The sequence below is a fragment of the Penicillium antarcticum genome (assembly GCF_028974205.1).
Source record: "Penicillium antarcticum strain IBT 31339 chromosome Unknown utg000009l_segment0_segment0, whole genome shotgun sequence".
NCBI lineage: Eukaryota > Fungi > Ascomycota > Eurotiomycetes > Eurotiales > Aspergillaceae > Penicillium > Penicillium antarcticum.
In genome coordinates, this window is record NW_026695307.1 from 4053261 (window position 1) to 4072673 (window position 19413).

Here is a 19413-nt window from a genome sequence, read left to right on the forward strand (position 1 = left end):
ATCAAAAATCCCAACAAAAACTTAAATGCACCTTAATTCGAACCTCGGCAATTACCACATCAGGCCACAGTCTATCAAATTCTAGAACTAAAAACAAAAGATCTGATCACTCATCTTAGAGACAACCCCTGGCTTCGCAAAGCCCATCGAAACCAAATTCTTCTTAGTCGCATTCACCATGCCAGGAGGACCACACAGCATGATTTTCGTATCCTCCGCGGGACCTGGAAGCCGCGACTTGAGCACCTCCTGATCCACATACCCAGATCCATAAGCCCACCCCTCCGGTGCAGAATCCAGCAAATACCAAAGCTTAAAGTTCTTCGGGTAGAGACGAGCAAAGCGCTCAAGCTCAGCGCGCAATAAGATATCCGCCTCACTGCGGTTCGCATAGATCAGACTAACCTCCGTGGTATCGGTGTCGTTTTCACAGATCGCCCGGATGAGTTGGTACATAGGCGTGATGCCAGTGCCACCGGCTACCATGCCGATCTTCTTGCAGAGGCCCTTGGTGTAGCGCATTGAGCCCTTAGGGCCGCGGAACTCGACTTCATCGCCGAGCTGGAGGTGGGCCAGGTATTGACCGCTGAGTTGGCCGTCTGGGTAGCACTTTATTACTAGTTCAATGCGGCCGCGGTCTGTGTTGTTGGATGTTGGGGTGTAAGAGCGGGTGACGGTTGTGCCGTTGATATCGGCGCGGATGGCGACGTGTTGACCAATTGGGAGGCCTAGCACACTTGTCTTTGTTGGCAGGGCAAAGACGAAGCGGTAGACGTTGGTTGCTAGTTCGGTCTTCTCGACTAGCGGGAGGCGTTGGTAGGTCTGTGGTTCGAGGACGCCCCGGGTGAGATGGGGATCGATGCGCATTACTTTTTTGGCTTTCATGTGTGGTGGGTAGCGCATGAAACCTGAGTCGATTTTGGTGAAACGGTTGGCTTGTTTGGCGACGAAAACTCCTACTACCGTGGAGATAGCGCTGGCCGCTAGGAAGCCATTGACGAAGCCGCCGTGAGGAAGGCGGAGGCTCTTGAGTTGATGAGGGATGAGTTGGGAGATGGCACCCAGACCGTTGCTGAGATAGCTGGTGCGGTTGAGGATGTAGAAGATTGGGATCAGACCACCCAGAGCAGCCATGGCTGGGATGGCCCTTGATGAAGAGGTGGTGGCCTCTTCTGTCTTTTGCGAGACCACGCGCACTGCCTTTGGTCGCACGTACTGTTGGGCATCTTTTAATGTGCCCACCAGGAAGGGCTGCATGATCTCGCGGGCATCTTCAGAGTGACCAACATCTTCATAGGCGGCGGTGGCATCTGTACCGGCTACCTCGACAAGAACCTCTGCGCCTCCGGGGTGATCTTGGAGGTATTCAGTGAGATCGAAGACTGCAATATGTTAGTATGTGTATTGAAGATGTGTCAAACAAAAGTACCTTGTCCGTGGATAACCATCCAGGTATCACCTTTTGTGTTATGCGCAGCAACATCTTTCATTGTATACTCTGGAAGCACCACATCGGCCTTCCATTCAGCCTTGAGCTCTTTAGTTTCTGGGGCAGACATTTTGAGAGATATGACACAAAAACAAAAAGGGACAAAGACCTTTTAAGCAAATCAAACCCAGGAAATAAGTAGCATCCACTGTGCATAAAATGCAGTGAGATATCAACCTCGGTCCCTGTTAAGAAACAACTCAGTGGGGCCAAGCCGTTCAACGGCATCTTGGTGCCGAAGCCACGGCGAGCCCGAAACCATATTTTCGTCGGCCTTTGCACAAACTCGAAAGATCTCCGACGCGAAAACAAGAGACGGGATCCCGATATCGAACATTTGGCCAATAAAGGGGTTGGTTGTGGGTCCCAAGTCTAAAACATCGAAAGTACCGAGGCTGTTTGGAGATATGCCCCCTAACTACATACTTGACAACAGATTATGAATTACGAATGCGATTTGGTATATTGGAGCTGGTGGAGTTATGCAATTTCAATTGATATTTTCCAAGTTGCATGATTCCTATAAATATTAGCGGGCCCTGGATGATCACAAATTTGCACTCACACTATTCCCATCTATACAATGCCTGCGAATCAATTTTACTTGCTGGGCGAGGCCATCAACTCAGCCCGAGGCATTGATATCGAGTCAAACATTGACATCGAAGGCCTTCAACTCTTGATCGCCGGCCAATTTGCAATTGTCGAGCCAAACGGTAAATAACACACCACCCTCTTCCATCCAACAATTCTAACAAGCCCAGGCATCGGCTTCCAAACCGAAGATGCAAACCTCAACACTCCCACAGAGATTCTGGCGAGCGAAAGCCCAATCGCAATCTCAATAGACGGCAAAGCTGTCCGTGAAATCCCAGGACCAAAAGGCCTTCCCTTCGTAGGCAACTTCTTCGAAATTTACCCAGACCACTTGGGAAACCACCAACGCCTCTTTGACCAATACGGCCCGATAATCCGCACAACAAACATGGGCCGAACAGTCTACCAAACAAATGACCCAGAACTCTCCTCAATCGTCTTCGCCGAGTCAGACTTCTTCACCAAGAAGATCCAAGAAGGCCATCCCCTCCACCCAATCAAGAACCAACAAGCGGGTGTCTTCCTCGGTGACACCGATACACCGGAATGGCGTGCAGCACACAAGTTCTTGCCTCCGGCATTGGGACCAAAGGCTGTGCGACACTATGCACCTACCATGCAGGACACTGTCGAGGATGCGTTTAGTGTGTTTGACGAGCTTGATGAGCGTGGTGAGGCTTGGAATGTCTACCAATACATGCTTAAGCTTGGTTCGCAGGCCGTCGGTAAGTTGGTGCTGGGCATGGACTTTAAGCATTTCTCTGCTATTGATGCGCCGCCTCATGAGCTTGTCTACCGTATTGCTGAGTCGCTGGAACTTAACAAGAAGGTTACCGCCCGTGGCGATTGGTATGCCAAGATGCCGTTCGGAGATCCTAAGCGGTTGAGGGATGCGCGTGGACGTATCATCGAGATGGTCAACGAGTCTATTGCCAATGCCTCTCGAGGTGGTGTTGAGGATCTGCCATTGCAGGATGCTGCATTGAAGGCGGATAACATGATTGGTAAGTAACAGCCACCATTGAGAGAAGAGCAAGTACTGACATATACAGACTACATCATCCGCGCAACAGACAACAAAGGCGAAAAACTTCCCAAAACCAGCCTAATGGAAGCCCTAGTCGTAGCAACCGGTGCAGGCTTCACAACAACCAGCTCCCTTCTCTCCTGGCTCCTCTACTCCCTCGTCAACTACGAAGGAATGCAAGAACGCCTGCTCCAAGAACTAATCGACAATGACATCGACGAAAACACACCCATGACAGCCGACCTAACAGACCGCCTGACCTTCCTCGACAAATTCATCAAAGAAACCCAACGCCGCCACAACCCCTCCTACCAACCGGCGCGCACAGCACGCGTTGACATGATCCTGCCTGGCGGCTACAAGCTGCCCCAGGACTCAATCGTCATCCCGGCCCTGCACCACATCCACAACAACCCAGCTGTGTGGAATAACCCTGCCCGCTTCGATCCCGATCGTTGGGACACGGATGATGTCAAGAATAGACACAAGAGTGCTTATGTGCCTTTTGCTGCGGGTCCTCGGATGTGTATTGGTTTCAGCTTTGCGCTACAGGAGGTTAAGGTATTTTTGCCGAAGTTGCTGTATCGGTATCGCTTTACCCGGGAGAATGATGGCGCTGTCGAGTATGATCCTATGTTCCAGTTGATTCGGCCGACGAATTTGTATGTTCGTGCTGAGCGACGGGTGAAGTGGCCCGTTAAGACGGAAAACTAGAAGGGGATGGGAAGAATGGAGATATGTCTTTGTATATAATCATTTAATGAAGTTTCCTTGCAACTATACCAAGTAGAGTATAAGAGTAAAGATCGGCACGAAGCCCTGTTGACCCCCGAGCAAATATGTTCACACGTCAAAATCAAATCGGCGAACCAATCAAGAAACAAAGAAAAGACCCCCATCAGCCTTACAGACTCCTCTCATCTCTAGGCAGCCAAAAAAAGCTTACATTATAACCCCGAGTGCGGCAGGAACCCCGAGCTTTTTCTCGGAGTTAATTCCTTCACTTTGACCTTCCGCCCGCCTTCTCTTTTGCTTCTCTTCTTCTTCACCTTCTCACCTCACCCCCCCCCCCCCCCCCCCAAAATGGTGTACCTAACCAACGCTCTAAACGAGCTTGGCCTCGTTACAATGTGGCACTCCACATTGGACGTCAAGCTCCTCTGCGCCCAGCGCTTCGTCCGACTCTTCGCGTACGGTGGCTCAACTCTCATTCTCGCATCTTACTTATCCGCCATTGGACACTCGGATGATCGCATTGGATTATTTATGACATTGACGCTGGTCGGCGATGTGGTGATTAGTTTTTTCCTGACGCTGTTCGCTGACGCGATGGGTCGCAAGGCGGTGTTATCGCTTGGATCGGCGTTGATGGCTGGTAGTGGACTTGTTTTTGGATTCTTTGGAAATTACTGGGCGCTTTTGGCTGCGGCCGTTTTTGGTGTCATCAGTCCGAGGTGAGTGTTTAAGAGAGGAGTTGATTTCCTTCTATGAAGGGGTGCGCTGCTAACTTCTCGGCAGTGGGAATGAGATTGGTCCTTTCCGCGCCGTGGAGGAGTCGACTTTGGCGCACCTTACGCCTCATGAATTGCTGAGTGATGTCTTCGCTTGGTATTCGCTTATTGGAACTGCGGGTTCGGCACTGGGTATGCTGGTCTGTGGCTGGATTATTAATTCATTGGAGACGATTCATGGGTGGGAGTTCATTCCTGCTTGTCGCATTATTTTCTTCGTCTACGCCGGTGTTGGTATCTTCAAGCTGATTCTGACCCTGGGTTTGAGTGGCAAGGTCGAGGTTCAGAAGGAGGAAGCTCCGGAGAGTGATGAAACCCGCGCACTGCTGGATCCAAGCTCGGAGCAGGAAGAGGAGGCATCGAAGAAGAAGGGCCTGTTTGCGTCTACCGACAAGGATTTGTGGTCGCTGATTATTCGACTGTTCATCTTGTTCGGCTTGGACGCGTTTGCCTCTGGACTGGCTTCCCTGTGGGTATTTCAATTGCGATGAATTGACACAAGCTGACAATCACAGGTCCTGGATGACATACTTCTTCAAGCGCAAGTTCTCTCTTCCCGAGGGTGAACTCGGAACGATCTTCTTCACCACGAACACCATCTCCGCAGCCTCCATGCTGGTCGCATCATCTCTCGCCAAGCGCATTGGCAATGTCAAGGTGGGTATCCATACCCCAGTCCCACAGATCAACTGCTAATTATCACAGACTATGGTTTTCACTCACCTCCCATCGGCCGTCTGCTTGGCCTTGATCTCCGTCCCATCCAGTCTCCCCTTGGCCCTGACCTTCCTCATCCTACGAGCCAGTTCCCAGAGCATGGACGTAGCACCCCGCTCCGCATTCCTCGCGGCAGCCCTACCAGCAGACAAGCGTACAGCCATAATGGGAGCCGTCAACGTAGTCAAGACAACCAGTCAAAGCATGGGACCTCTACTGACAGGTATCCTGGCACGCAACGGTCTCTTTGGCGTCTCCTTCATGATCGCCGGATGCTTGAAGGTAGTCTACGACTTGGGCATGCTGGCCAGCTTCGCTGGCAAGGAAGCACCCCGCAGACGTGCTGCAGAAGAAGCCGACGAGGAAGACTAAACGTGAGTGTACCATTATAAGAGTAAGTATGAGTATGGATATCGGGTATCGAGTATTACAAGCAAAGAGCCTCACTCCGCTTCAACCAGAAGTCCCGAGTACATAGAAATAAAACAAGACTTAGACGCGCACCCTGTACAACCCCTCGTCCAACTAGGCAGACGCGTTCCAAGGTTCCACCCTGAGACAAATACGTACATGTAAAGCATGTGCGCAGAGCATGCCCATATAAGGTAGTCCTAAGCTTCCCACCCGCAGCCAAGCTTCCTGGGTCTTCTTGGCGTGATTGTCAATCCAACCCTAACGTCCATTTCAGTCACTTTCAATCATCGCAAACCAAACCACTCCACGAACATGAGATCGACCCGATTCAAGATGTCTTCGTTTTGGATATGCTCGCATCCACTTTGCGTTGCGCATCCCCGTTCTGCTAGGGCGATCTTTTGTAGGGGTGTTCAGCGGCCGCTGTGGGGTTTGATTGTGGTCTTGTTTGTTCCTCTCCCTCCTCAAAACATGCCTACCATACAACACACACCACACAAAACTTATCACTTACATATACAACAGCGGCATCCTCAACCTCTTCGCCTTATCCACAAAAACGCTAAGATCCCACTTCCAAGACCTAGAACTAATTATCTACCCTCCCAAACAATCACCCTACTCAGCATGGTCTACACATGGCGTCACCCCAATCCGCTGCCACAGTCACAATGACTACTGGCGCCATGTACCCCTCCACTCGGCACTCTCGGCTGGGTGTATCAGTGTTGAGGCTGATGTTTGGCCATGGCGTGATCAGATTCTTGTTGGGCATTCGAGATACACGGTGTTGGCGGGGTTGTTGGACAATCTTTATTTGGGGCCTTTGGGGGAGATGCTTGATTTGCATAATCAGAAGCCCGGGAGGGGGATTGGTTTTGAGGATGAGATTGTGGGTGTATTCGCGAATAATCTGTCGCAAACGCTCGTCTTACTGATTGATTTCAAATCGGATGGTGATGCACTCTGGTCGCTTCTTTCTGAAGCACTTGCGCCTCTTCGGGAGAAGGGATATTTGACTCACTTCAATGGGACAGCAGGTTATACTGTCATGCGACCTGTGACAGTCGTCGTCAGCGGTGATGTCTCTTTTGCGAATGTTGTGTCGAATCAGACTTACCGCGATATCTTCTTCGATGCACCACTCGATAACCTCACACAATTGCCAGTGGATGGAACGGCAGACCAGACTACAATTACACACCAAGACCAACACAAGCCCAGAAAACCACATGAACAACTTACAAATTCTCCCTTCAACCCGTACAACAGCTACTACGCCTCCGCTGACTTCAGCAAAGCAATCGGTCCTCTCCAACTCGGTAGATTATCAGAGAGCCAGCTCCAGACACTGCGGAGTCAAATCCATGCTGCTCATGAATTGGGATTGAAAGTGCGGTATTGGGGCAATCCGGGTTGGCCCATTGGATTGCGGAATCATGTTTGGGATGTGCTTGTGCATGAGGGTGTTGATGTTATCAGTACGGATGATTTGAAGGGGGCTACGAGGGAGGTTTGGAGGGATAGTTCTTGGTGGTGGTGGTAGTGGTGGTAGGGAAGGTTATTGTGCTTAGGGCAGTTTGTATGGTGGGTTTGTTATCGGACTACATGTGTGAGAAATGATAAAATATCTTATGATCAATGATGCATTGTTCAATGTGCAGGTGGGTAGTTACTTGATTTGGAATTTGTTTTATATAACAAGACAGCATGACTGTGAATTCAAAGGATCATCATGAATTCTGGGTTTCGATCATCGTTATAACCAGCGTATCGGTCATATTTGCCATTCTTCTTGTCTCGGTTGATCTTTGCGCAGTAGAGCACATTAAGCAGGATCCTACATAGTGTCATCATCAGCGACATTCCAAGTATGAATTAGGATGAATAGAGAACACTCACATAAACCACGCAAAACACAAAAGACCAAGAATAATCGTATGTCCACGGTGGAAGAGAGGGCCATCCTTAGATGGATAATTGAAAGCTAAACACCAATCGTCAGTATCACTGAAATCAAATCAAAAACAAGGACAAGGGCAAGAGTAAGAGAATGAAAAACATACTCGCAACAAAACCCCCAGCATTAGCAATAGCCAACTGCATAGCAGAAGTTGTAGCCCGTTTATAATGCCCAGCAGAGTTATTTGACAACCAAACCAAGATACAAGGCACACTAGCATATTGTCCAGTAGCCATAAGGAAAGTCATTCCATATTGAACGCGCGGGGAGTCGATATTCGCAATGGCGGCGTAGCCAACTATAGCAATTGGAAGGGTAAATAGCATTACCACGCCTCGAAGGCGTAACCGATCCGATATGAATGCCACAATCACGGTGACTATTGCTGCCACCGCGTAGGGGATCACCGACCAGAGTTGGACTTCATTCGCGTCTTTGGCGAAGCCGAGATTTTTGATTATTGTTGGAAGCTTTGCTTTGTTAGTTGGGATATCTTTTGTGAAGGATTGAATGGATAGAATGATGCATACAAATAGACCAAAGGAGTATAGGCCGGATAGAATGGCGAAGTAGGCTGATGCGGAGAACCATACTTGAAGGTCTAGGACGCCGCGACGGACTTCGGACCATTTGAAGGATTCGGCTTCTGATGCTAGGGTGCTGGTTTTTGTTAGTGGAGTTGGATGAAGGATAGATGGTGGCCTACCCTTCTATGCTTCGGGGGTTGTCGAGCATCAGTCTCTCCCGACCGAATTCCTTTTCTTCGGTGGTCAGGAAGGATGCTGATTCTATGCTGTTTGGGAGAACGAAGAAGCTTAGTACTCCGCAGACGAAGGTCTATCATCTGTTAGAGTAGGCGTAGCGTATATTTTGACAGTGAAGTATACGTACCAACAGTCCTTCAATAATCAGAATCCAACGCCAGCCTTCTAGACCTCCACGAGGTCCAATTTCAGCTAGTCCACGGGCAAGGAGACCTAATTAATTAGCATCATATTCGTTTCTGATTGGGTTTGGGGGGGGGGGGGGTTGGTGCATGCATACCTCCAAAAGCACCAGATAGGGAAGCAGCCGTATAAAACAAGCCAATTCGCAAAGCTAGATCGCCTCTTCGGTAGAATGTGGACAGATATAAAACCTAATTCTCGATTAGCTCTCATTTACCCCATACTCATTGCACTGAACATACCATTCCCGGAAGCAGACCACCCTCCGCAACACCCAACAAAGCCCGAACAGCCACAAAACCCGCGAAGTTCTGCACAAACCCAAGGCACATGGTGATAATACCCCAAACAGCTGTCAAAAATGGGAGCCAAAGTTTCGGAGATGCCTTCTTGAGCACCAGATTACTCGGCAGCTCACTGTATACCTTTTAGCCCTTTATCTGTGTGTTCAATGGCTGAATCAACAAACCTGCAGATATAAGTAAGATAAAAAACAGCCAAACCGACATCGTACTGATGGTCAGAAATAGACAGATCCTCCTCTAAGCCAATGATCTTCGCGTTGCCGACGTTCGTCCGATCGAGAAATGAGCATAGGAAAAGCAGCGCGAGTATAGGAAGAATTCTAGAACCATTCAATTAGGCTCATTCCATGATCTCACGGGCGCAAGACTGACCGCGTATCCAACTTCAACAAAATTCTCCGCGTCAATTTCTCTTGCTGCGCGTTATCGCCATATCGGTTGAGGGGGGCGGGCTTTGCCTCCTCCAGCTCCTCCACCTTCAATTTTGAATCCATAGAGTGGGTAGTGCAAAGCTTGGCGACGCAGGACGAGTCTTGGTTTTCTGGGCAGTCTGTCAATCCCAAACTTGAGATTCAGAGAATGGAAAGAAAGAAGGGAGGATTGCGAGAAAGATAAGCAACACAAATAGGACCCAAGCCAACTTGTCGGCCGCTACATCTGGGTCCGAGCAACCCAACAAACCTAAAGTATACATTGGACGGCTGAATTGACCTCTTTGTTCCCCGCAAAACCCCAGATTTTGCTGAGCCCCTGTAAGGTTACCGTAATATTAATCCCCGAATACCGTCTTTTTACTGCTGACTCCCGGTATCGCTCGGCGGCCACTTCTGAACTCCGGGATCCTCTCTCAAACCTCGGACCTGAGATTTGGTCTCCAGTCCGCATTCTTAATGGCCCGACATCCTTCCAGAAGACGTTCATCAGTAGAGATGTCGAAACTCTCCGCCAGCCTCAAGGCATTGATCAATGCCCCCGCCGCCCGTCCGGCCACCGTCCCCGCCCCGGCCAACATAACCTCGGTCTACCAGAAGATCCAGCAAACCGCCCAAGCGAAACAGATCTCACAGCCATCATGGGTCGCCCTATCCGTGAGTATACACGTCAACAGCATACAGGCAATGACACAGTAGACTAACCTCCACCAGACCGCAGCAACAATGACGATGAACTCCCCAGAATCCCTAACAGCCCTTTACAACCTCGCGAGCAACACAACACCAACTCAATCCCTCGAAACAGCCGAACTCATGCGCGAAGTCGGCCTCAAATGCATCTCCTTCAACGGCATCCCTAGAACGATCAACTGCCTGGGCTCCTTCCGCGCAAGCCTGCCAGAAAGCATAACGGCAAGATTAACTCGTACCCCAACCCGCGCGCCGACACCTGAAAATATTTCTGAAATCAGCGCGCGTGGCCATGCGCTCTGGGATTCCATCTACAGACCATTTGAGACGAAATTGTTTGATAAGCTCGCTGAGTCGCATCCTGATCTACCGGTTCATATCTTGCATGCCAATTATGGGGCTTTGCTTTCTGATCCTGTGCGTGAGCGGCTTGGGGGATCGAGTGCTGGACGGGTTTTGACGTCTATTGTTGCTGTTGCTTGTTTGAGGGCTCAGAGTGGGGTTGGGCCGCAGGTTACTTCGCATGTTTTTGGTTTGAGGAAGGCCCTTGAGGATGGGTCTTGGGCTGAGGATGTTGAGGGGGAGGCTGGGGCTAAGTGGCTGGCTAGTGATGAGGGTAATTTATGGATTTTGGAGAGTGTTGATGCCATTGTTGAGGCTATTGGGGGTGGGGAGGGTTCAAATTTTGCTCCTGGACGGGCGAAGTTATAGATTTTAGATGAGTCAGATGGTGGTTTGCATATAAGTTAGGTCCGGTGGGCTTATGTTTTGTTATGCCGTACATATGTTCTGAATTGATTGATTGTCTATATAGTATACTGTTCAATACAACGATTGCAAATAAAATCCAACCCATCAAATGCATGCTGTGGATATCTATCTATTCCATAATCCCAAGAGTATCAGCGATCGCAAACTCAGCATCCGTCTTATTCTGTACCTCCTCCACCTCAACGCCAGGAGCGAGCTCCGTCAGTGTGAGCTTCCCAGTAGCTCGGTCGACCTGGAACACACACTATACAACTGTTAGTCGCTATTGTCCAAAATCGATCATACTACTTGCCAAGTCTGTGATAATAGTGCTAACAACATTAGCACCAGTCAGAGGTAAGCTGCACTTCTGCACGATCTTAGGTGATCCATCCTTGGCCACATGGCTGGTGGCAACCACAATCTTGGTTTTTTCGGGGTTTGAGATCAAGTCCATGGCTCCACCCATACCCTTAAATACCTTCCCGGGAATCATGTAGTTTGCCAGATCACCGTTGGCGCTCACTTGGAGTGCCTATTGAACCAGTCAGCAAATATACCTTTCGCTTTTATGCGAGTACGAACCCCAAGAATAGAAACGTCCACATGACCTCCGCGGATCATACCAAATGACTCGGTGCTGTCGAATGTAGCAGCGCCAGGGACGAGAGTCACGGTCTCCTTTCCGGCATTGATGATATCGCTGTAAACATATTAGGTAACAAGACATGAGACAGACAGCCTAAAGAGACATACGCATCCAATTCCTGCTCAGTGGGATAATCGCCCTAAATCAACCAAATTAGACAAGCCAATTCAATATCGTAGATCAGTTGAACCTACCATTCCCAAAATTCCATTCTCGGACTGAATCCAGACCTTCACATCCTTCGGCAAGAAGGAAGGTGCCAAAGTAGGAATACCTAAAACTAAGTCAGCCACAAAGTTCCTTGACAACAGTGCATATACATACCAACACCAAGGTTAACATAGTATCCAGGCTTCAACTCCTTAGCAGCCCTCCGACCAATAAGCTCCCTCTGAATCTGTCCCGCATCCCTAGCCGATCCAGTCACACTAGCTTCACCAGAACGCAACTTCTTAATCTCAATATGCTTGTCGTCCGTCGCAGGCACGATGCGATCCACAAAAATACCGGGTAAATCGACATCATTGGGATCGATAGAGCCGACGGGGACGATGTTCTCGGCTTCGACGATAGTGAGAGTCGCGGCCTTGGCCATGATCGGACCGAAGGCTTTGGTTGTGTATCTAAAGAGACAGTAAAGTGAGCTAAGTTGTCCGATATCCAAATACGAAAGAGAAAATGGCAAACGAACCTGAACACACAGTTACCAGCCTCATCCGCTTTCCACGCCCTCAAAATAGCCACATCACCCGTCAAAGCCGTCTCCATAAGATAAGTCTTGCCATTGAACTCGCGAGTCTCACGCGGCTTGCCCGACTCAAGCACTTTGCCCGATTCATCCATGCGCACGGGAATCTTACCCTCCTGGATAAATGTGTCTAATTTCAAATGCGTGTTAATAAACCTCACCACACTCTCAATAATCAAATAGACGAGAAGATCTAGACATACGAACACCAGTAGGCGTGAAAAACGCCGGAATACCAGCCCCACCAGCACGGAGCCTCTCAGCCAGCGTGCCCTGCGGACAAAGCTCGATAGCAATTTTCCCAGTGAGGTAATTCTTCTCGAGCGTCTTATTATTGCCCAAGTAGGAAAGAATCAAACGATTCAACTGGCCATTCTGCGATAACGTCGAGAGACCGCCCCTGCCTGCCGCACCGGCGTTGTTCGATACGGCTGTTAGGGAGTGCAATTGATCGGCGCCTCGGCGGTGCATGGCATTGATCAATGTTTCTATATATCGGATAGATTAGCATTGCGTATCGCCGATATCAAAAGTACCCTGTTTGCGCAACACATACCAGCAACCCCGCAAAGCCCAAATCCAGAACTAAGAATCGTCGAACCACTCTTCACATCTGCGACCGCGGCATCGGCGTCTTTGAAGAGCTTTGATTTACCACGCTCGACCTTCGGTGCGAGGGATTGTAGCGGTGCGGTCGTGGAGTATCGTGAGCTGATGCTTATGGAGTTAAAGGTGGGTTGCAGAGAGCGCAGGCCGGCGCGAACTCCGAGGTAGAGACGGGGTCGGCTGGTGGTGATTGCTTTACGCGACAATGTCGCTGTTGAAATGCGAAGCGCTGCCATGTTTGTTGTCTTTGTTTGGAGGGGAAATTGGGGGACATTGGAGTTGTTTGAGCTATTAAATTGTTGACTGGGTTCGGCGGTCGGAGCTACTTTTGGACGCCGAAGCCGACTGCGCCAAGTCTGACGTCGTTTGGTTTCGGGGCTTTTTTGTGCGCGTTGTATATATTTTCTGGGTGTAATTTTCTCATTGGGTGCTTGGGGATACTTTTAAATGTTCACGTAGGTTTAAATCTGGTCAGAGTATACCTTACACATGATATAATATTTCAGAACAAACCCATGGCCAAAGTACGCAAGACACATACTCAATTCGACTCGAACATCAAACTATCCAATCAACCAGTCAAAGTCTTCTTAAGCCTCCCCAATTTCCCGTTTAGTCCTCCAGACCTATGTTCACCATTCCTACGCTTAGCCTCAGCCCTCATCTCCTCATCCGTCCGCCGATTGGACGTATATCCCGATGAGAGACCATTCCCCTGTCCCCCGGGGACCAGAGTAACATCGGAAGCCGCATCGCTAGTAATTGCGCTATCACCTCTTCCTTCGTTCTTATTCTCAAGAGCCCGCTGCTCCTCTTCGCGTCGTAATCTCTCCCGTCCGCGTCGGGCAGCGCCTTCGATTCCGCTTTCGCCTAGCATTGCTGTGCCGGAGGGACCTGGGGCTAGGGCGCTCCAGTCCAAGACCATTTTGTTTGTTGTTTTTGTTTGTAGATTAGGTTGAATGGAGGTTGATGTGTATCGGTGGCCACGTGGCTGGGAAGTACTTTGGTGGGTATGTAGTTTATCATGGAATGAAAGAAGGTTTCAGATTAAAGCTTTTATTATACAAATTTTTCTCTTTTTGTCGCGGAGAACTGCGGCTTATATGTCTTCCTGGATACGGACTGGATTACTATGACGTTAGCCAAGATGGCCCCCATTCTGATGGCCAGAATACCGCTGCGCGGTTGCTGAGTCCCACGGGTATCTGTGAATATTTGGTTTGAGTGGCGAATTGTATTTATGCTTACGGTACATCCCTGACCATCAATCCTTTTTTAAGTAAATGGAAGATTGGAGATTGTTTTTGTAATGGGTTGATCGGCAGACATTGAAATGAAGCTGCGTACTCAAAGCTACTATTGATACTTCTCAACAAAATTATACATCACAACTCAAAATAAAACGATAACAAAAATATGGGTATCAATAAACAAAAATAAGCTAAAGATCACATCACAGACCAAAATCTGCATTCGCGAAATCAAGCCAATCCCAATTAAGCATATCGTCAAGCGGAACATCAGGAATAGACGACCCAAATGCAGTGCCGGCCCGATTAACCGCATCGACAATCTGATTATCCGACATTGCTGAGAATTGAATTGGTTCAGACCAAAGATCCTCAGGCGGAAGCGATGTCGACGGTTGAGAGACTTGAATTGGGAGGCCATGCATATCGAGGGAAGATGTAGGGGGTAGAGCCGGTTCAGCTAGATCCATACCAGATGGATTGACGCGTTGAGAGGTGGTTTGGAACTGTGATTGCGGATGAGATGCGGGGAGAGGGAAAGCAGGAGCTCTCCGAATCAACTCGCGCAGAAAGCGACCATAGAGCACTGACGAACCATTGCGGTGACTCGGTGTTGCACCGACTCTTTCCAGAACGCCGGCTGTTTCTTCAATTAGGTTTCGCACGCTGGGTGCGAGGCTCGATCTGCTGTCGCCCGGTATTACGCTTAGACTTAGTGCAGAGCAGGCTGCGAAGGATATCATGATGACTGTATTGTTTGGCATTGACTTTAGGCGGGCTTCGCCTTGGATTGCAGCTCGGAGAACGTTCAGGGCGGATGAGAGGCCTGCGGCGCGGAAGAAGCGTTTTACTTCGAGGGGGGCTGTTGGGTGGTTGATAACGCCGCCGTAGGTTGAGAGTTGGGTGTGCGTGACTAGAATCTCGACGTATGGGGGGAGAGACCGTGCTTTTTGGATTAGCATATGGCTCTTTCGGTTTGATGGTCTGTACTTACTGTCACCTTCACCGATTGCGAAAGCCCATGTTGCGTACCACCGTTCATAGAAAGTTTGGATGGTTTTCTTGATCCTGTGTTGAGGTTAGCAGCGAAATTTTTATCAATTGTAGTTGCCCGTACGTTTGCGCGGCTTCTGAGCCGGTGTCAACGATTCGATGACTATCGCAATTTGATTTGACTTTCCTAAATAGTCCGTCCTAGATTGGCCATTAGAGTCATAATCGATATTTTAAGCATGGAAAGTCTTACTAAGTCTCTGCGAAGAACTGCCATTGAGTTCATAGGACCATCACGCAAATCTGCGATGTTGGACAGATGCCACCGGTCGCAGTTCTCAATAAGCGTAGTTGGAGGGACTGTATAGCTTCGTCCACGAGCAAGACAAACACTTCCATCTAGTCAGTACATGCATTCACATATAAAAGACAAAGGACTCAAACTTACCCCCTCTCAACAACAAATAAAGCAATCCATGCTCTTTCCCGTCGCCGGAGTAAACGCAGACCCCACTCAGACGATGGATCAACATCATCAAATCCATCCATATGTAAAGCCCTCCTGGCATCAATACAATCTGCCCGAGCTAAACGATTAAGCAGGTCCTGATCAAAGCTCGCAGATGGAGAGACAATCTTGTTCAATGATAAATCCAAAGAAACAGTCAAAGCCATAGCGATATATGAACAGGTATCATCATCTCCGAGGCTATCACCAGGGGACATCCACGGAACATTAACCATGAATGCCAAAACAATCTCGACAGACCTATGGCGGAGCGTAATTACCCTCTTTGCAAGCCACTTGCAGTGTCGAGATAATCTCGTAGACAAAGCCGCTGCGGATGGTAGGAATAGAGCCGCTCCAGCCATTATCGATGTAAATAAAAATGCGGATTGAGAGCGCACAAATGATGGCGTGTGTATCAATGGATCGAGACCCCATCTCGTGTGAGCGAGGTTTTGATAAAAGCTGATAATAATGTCAATGCCTCGTTTTCATATCATACAGGCTGGACTCGAGACCGACAAACATATACTTACAACGAGAACAAAGATTCCGACTCATCAAAAGTGACCAACCCCAGATCTACGGGATCAACCTCAGACCCAACATCCAGATTCGCCCTAGTCGGCACGAAAAATGACTTCGCGCTCGGCTCTCCAGGAATATCATTATCCTGCGGCACAGCCAGCGGTGCGCCCGGCAATGGCAGCGAAGACCTATGTGCTCGGCGTACTCCCGTCGGCGAAAGCTGCAGATCCGAAGCTCGAGCTAACAATTGTAGTGGATTCTCTGCATCGTCTAGAGTAAGACTTTCGTCGACCTTGCTCTCGCGCAGCGAAGGCGGGTCAGAGTCAGGATCATGGCCCGGCCCCGGACCATCGGAAAAAACATCCTGGTTACCTTGCATCAACTGACCCTGGACTTGAATGAGGAGGTCCTGCAGACCTGAGATGGCTCTTTGTGCATCATTGTCGCCGGCAGGGTCAATCCTCGGTCTTTTGATGGCCTGTTCGATCTGATGGATCGCTTTCTCCAGACCCTTGCGTTTGCTATGCACGTGTCAGCCTTGACCTACCCCTTTGAGGATTGGAGAAAAATTTGATTTCTCCCCATCTCAACTTCACTTACTTCTTTACTCCCTTTTGCCTGCCTAGATGGTGACTTGGCACGATGCACTCCGCATCGGTCTGCTTACATTTATCGCAGCGCGTTTCACCCGCTGTGCGATTGCAGCGAATCTTGCTTCGTCGACAGCTCAGGCATGCGGCCTGTTTGGCATGGGAGGCCTGGCCCGACTGCTCCATCGCGTTGTTGAGAACGACCATCCCGATGCCCGTAGACCATGAGGCTTGGGGACATGAGGTAGGCGGTAAAGATTTTGGGTTATGTAGCCATAATTCGGAGCCCCTCTAACAGCCCGGCCGGGCTAGCTCAATCGGTAGAGCGTAAGACTCTTAATCTTAAGGCTGCGGGTTCGACCCCCGCGTTCGGCTATTCCTAAACACCGTCCTCGAGTGAGCATTTTCTTTTTTGCCTTTCTTTTTTATTCCATTGAGTCGAATTTGTTCTTGAATGTTAGGAATCGATCATTTTCTTCTTTTTTGGCCATGGTGAGTAGAGTGTGGTGCAAACGTTCAAGTTTGTTCTACATCGATTGCCAGGGACGACATGCAGAAATACATTTTCACAGACTTGACCTATATATATTTCAGCCTGAGTATACCGTGCATACTGCCGTAAGAGAGGGTTAATATTTTTTTAGATTTTGCATTTTATAACCAATCGATTTTATTTCCAAGGATCTTCTGAATTATCCTTTTTATTGGTCCAGTTTGACAATATATGCGAAGTGGTATCAATTAAATATTAACAGCCGTTGAATACATGAATGAGCACAAACAGTAGAGAGGTTCCACTGAAAAATATTATATATCGCATTTTTGCAAACACGCAGACCTCTTCAACCAACCACCACAAGTCCATCAACGAGCGTGACCAATCTCCTCATCCCTCTGCCTAGAAACAGCACCCGAAGCCTCGACATCAGGAACAGCATCATGCGACCGAGGAACAACATGACCCTGCTGACCCTGAACCTCCCCAACCTCAGGAACACCAGCAAGACCCCTCTCAGCCCCAGACCCAGCAGAAGAACCAGGCGGAGTAGCATCCAAAAGCCGAGGACCAGACTCCTTAGGCTTCTTACTACCCTGCACCCTAGCAGGCGCAGGACCAAGAACAGGCGGGTACTTAAAGCGGAAGCCCCAAAGGAAGTAAAGCTTCAACTTAGTTCCAAAAGGCATAGCATCCCACCTCTTCTTCAGAACCTCGGCATCCTCGCGACTACGCGCGCGGAATCCCTTCCGGAAACAGAAGAGGAAGAACAGCGTGATGGGGAAGATAAGGAAACACCAGAAAAGCGGAAGTCCGCGACGGGTTTGCCAACCCGTCATGAGACGGCGAAATCGGACCCAGGCTTCGATGAAACCGAGGATCAGGAACAGGCCTATCCAGCCCAGGACGCAGATGAGTGTAATTGCCAGGCCGGAAATTCCGACCCCTAGACCCCACTTGCTTGTGAACCAGTTATCATCGTCGTAGTAACCATAATAGCCATTGCCGTAATAGCCGCCGGTGTAATAGCCGGAGCTGGTACCGGAACTGGTGCTGGAGGTGGAGTCGGAGGTGGATGTATACTGGCATGATGCGCCGCCGGCGACAGAGGTCGGGGCGTTATAGTAGCTCAGCGAAGAGAGTGTATAGCTCGGAATCTGGGTTGGGTCGACGTGGATAACGTCGAAGAAGTATGTTGTTGGTTGGAAAGGTTGGGCGTCGTCGACTGAGGTAGAGGCGGTACCTGTCTCATACGGGAAATCGTTGCGGATTTCGAATGGAGGTGTGACTTCCGCCTCGACTGTGGAGGTCCATTTGGTTGAGCAGCCTGTTGGCGCCGTATACACTAGGTTCACTTTGAAGATTGTGCTGTGGATGTTGCCATCGCTGTCGGCGTGGTAGCCGTAGGCGTAGTCATAAGGTGCGGCGGAACCATATCCGGTTGGGTAGAGCTTCTCGATCACCGTATAGCTGCCGAGTGTCTCGGTTGATGTGATCGTTGATAGAGCTTCTGCGGGAAGAGTTGCGGTTGGGGTGATCTTTTCAATCTGGGTGGTCACCTCATCTGGGTAACCATAACCGTACGACTCAGTAACAATATCCTGCTGATATATTTCCGTGACTATCCATGGCGCAGCCGAAACGAGGGGACTGAGGTAAGATAAAGCGAGTGACAGGTATAGTTTGAACGAATGTGAGGGCGCCATATTGGGCCTGTGGATCGAGAATGGATTCTACGAGAAAATGAGGGGCTCGCCATGGTTTTATTGTTTTGAGAAAAGTATACTAAGGAAAAAGCTAACAAGCGCCTCATGACAGACCCTGAATTTTGGGGGCGGTTTCCCTTTTCCCTCTAGTGGTCGGTGGAAATTGCTGCATTAGAGTAGGCTGAATTAGGGCTGTGATTGGTAGGGTTCCGGATAAGTGGGAACAAGTTAAGATCTAGCCGATGCACGCTAGTCATTTCGCCTCATGTTTTCCTTTGTCGGGGTCTCCGAGATTTACGAGAGAGTAAAAACAGAGAAACGGAAAACAGAGACCATAAAAATAGAACTCGATACATCAATGGGTCGATATACGGCAAAAAGGCAGCGGCAGGGATTAGCTGGGCACCCTGAAGCAAAGCTTGCAAAAATGAAGCTCAGCAATTCGGTAGTCTTGGAATGCCACTCAAGCGGCGATGTATCGAATTAGAATGCCCC

At 49.3% G+C, this 19413-nt stretch overlaps 10 protein-coding genes across 10 annotated transcripts; 4 read left to right on the forward strand and 6 right to left on the reverse strand.

The window, feature by feature from the left end:
* Positions 1–87: 87 nt before the first annotated feature.
* On the reverse strand, positions 88–1559 carry N7508_009892 (putative cytochrome b5 reductase; the record flags this gene model as incomplete). The annotated part of the gene is made up of 2 exons (XM_058467953.1): positions 88–1382; positions 1430–1559. 2 exons carry the CDS (start codon positions 1557–1559, stop codon positions 88–90), a joined length of 1425 nt encoding a protein of 474 aa, XP_058315799.1.
* Positions 1560–2072: 513 nt separating this feature from the next.
* N7508_009893 (cytochrome P450) lies at positions 2073–3827 on the forward strand (the record flags this gene model as incomplete). Its single annotated transcript, XM_058467954.1, has 3 exons — positions 2073–2205; positions 2254–3090; positions 3139–3827. 3 exons carry the CDS (start codon positions 2073–2075, stop codon positions 3825–3827), a joined length of 1659 nt encoding a protein of 552 aa, XP_058315800.1.
* A 369-nt stretch (positions 3828–4196) lies between these two features.
* On the forward strand, positions 4197–5713 carry N7508_009894 (putative MFS transporter; the record flags this gene model as incomplete). Its single annotated transcript, XM_058467955.1, has 4 exons — positions 4197–4567; positions 4632–5093; positions 5140–5281; positions 5330–5713. The coding sequence occupies 4 exons, from the start codon at positions 4197–4199 to the stop codon at positions 5711–5713; spliced, it is 1359 nt and encodes a 452-aa protein (XP_058315801.1).
* A 354-nt stretch (positions 5714–6067) lies between these two features.
* Positions 6068–7301, forward strand: N7508_009895 (uncharacterized protein; the record flags this gene model as incomplete). The annotated part of the gene is made up of 2 exons (XM_058467956.1): positions 6068–6201; positions 6281–7301. 2 exons carry the CDS (start codon positions 6068–6070, stop codon positions 7299–7301), a joined length of 1155 nt encoding a protein of 384 aa, XP_058315802.1.
* Positions 7302–7477: 176 nt separating this feature from the next.
* On the reverse strand, positions 7478–9464 carry N7508_009896 (uncharacterized protein; the record flags this gene model as incomplete). Its single annotated transcript, XM_058467957.1, has 9 exons — positions 7478–7595; positions 7658–7742; positions 7822–8378; positions 8425–8555; positions 8610–8695; positions 8763–8856; positions 8908–9082; positions 9135–9290; positions 9343–9464. The coding sequence occupies 9 exons, from the start codon at positions 9462–9464 to the stop codon at positions 7478–7480; spliced, it is 1524 nt and encodes a 507-aa protein (XP_058315803.1).
* A 435-nt stretch (positions 9465–9899) lies between these two features.
* On the forward strand, positions 9900–10805 carry N7508_009897 (uncharacterized protein; the record flags this gene model as incomplete). The annotated part of the gene is made up of 2 exons (XM_058467958.1): positions 9900–10058; positions 10116–10805. The coding sequence occupies 2 exons, from the start codon at positions 9900–9902 to the stop codon at positions 10803–10805; spliced, it is 849 nt and encodes a 282-aa protein (XP_058315804.1).
* Positions 10806–10974: 169 nt separating this feature from the next.
* On the reverse strand, positions 10975–13083 carry N7508_009898 (3-oxoacid CoA-transferase; the record flags this gene model as incomplete). The annotated part of the gene is made up of 9 exons (XM_058467959.1): positions 10975–11109; positions 11158–11379; positions 11430–11547; positions 11601–11632; positions 11688–11767; positions 11818–12116; positions 12185–12371; positions 12445–12729; positions 12798–13083. The coding sequence occupies 9 exons, from the start codon at positions 13081–13083 to the stop codon at positions 10975–10977; spliced, it is 1644 nt and encodes a 547-aa protein (XP_058315805.1).
* Positions 13084–13418: 335 nt separating this feature from the next.
* On the reverse strand, positions 13419–13772 carry N7508_009899 (uncharacterized protein; the record flags this gene model as incomplete). Its single annotated transcript, XM_058467960.1, has 1 exon — positions 13419–13772. The coding sequence occupies one exon, from the start codon at positions 13770–13772 to the stop codon at positions 13419–13421; it is 354 nt and encodes a 117-aa protein (XP_058315806.1).
* A 528-nt stretch (positions 13773–14300) lies between these two features.
* Positions 14301–16923, reverse strand: N7508_009900 (Zn(II)2Cys6 transcription factor; the record flags this gene model as incomplete). The annotated part of the gene is made up of 7 exons (XM_058467961.1): positions 14301–15043; positions 15092–15165; positions 15215–15291; positions 15344–15482; positions 15539–16063; positions 16135–16647; positions 16727–16923. 7 exons carry the CDS (start codon positions 16921–16923, stop codon positions 14301–14303), a joined length of 2268 nt encoding a protein of 755 aa, XP_058315807.1.
* A 657-nt stretch (positions 16924–17580) lies between these two features.
* On the reverse strand, positions 17581–18918 carry N7508_009901 (uncharacterized protein; the record flags this gene model as incomplete). The annotated part of the gene is made up of 1 exon (XM_058467962.1): positions 17581–18918. One exon carries the CDS (start codon positions 18916–18918, stop codon positions 17581–17583), a length of 1338 nt encoding a protein of 445 aa, XP_058315808.1.
* Positions 18919–19413: the final 495 nt, after the last annotated feature.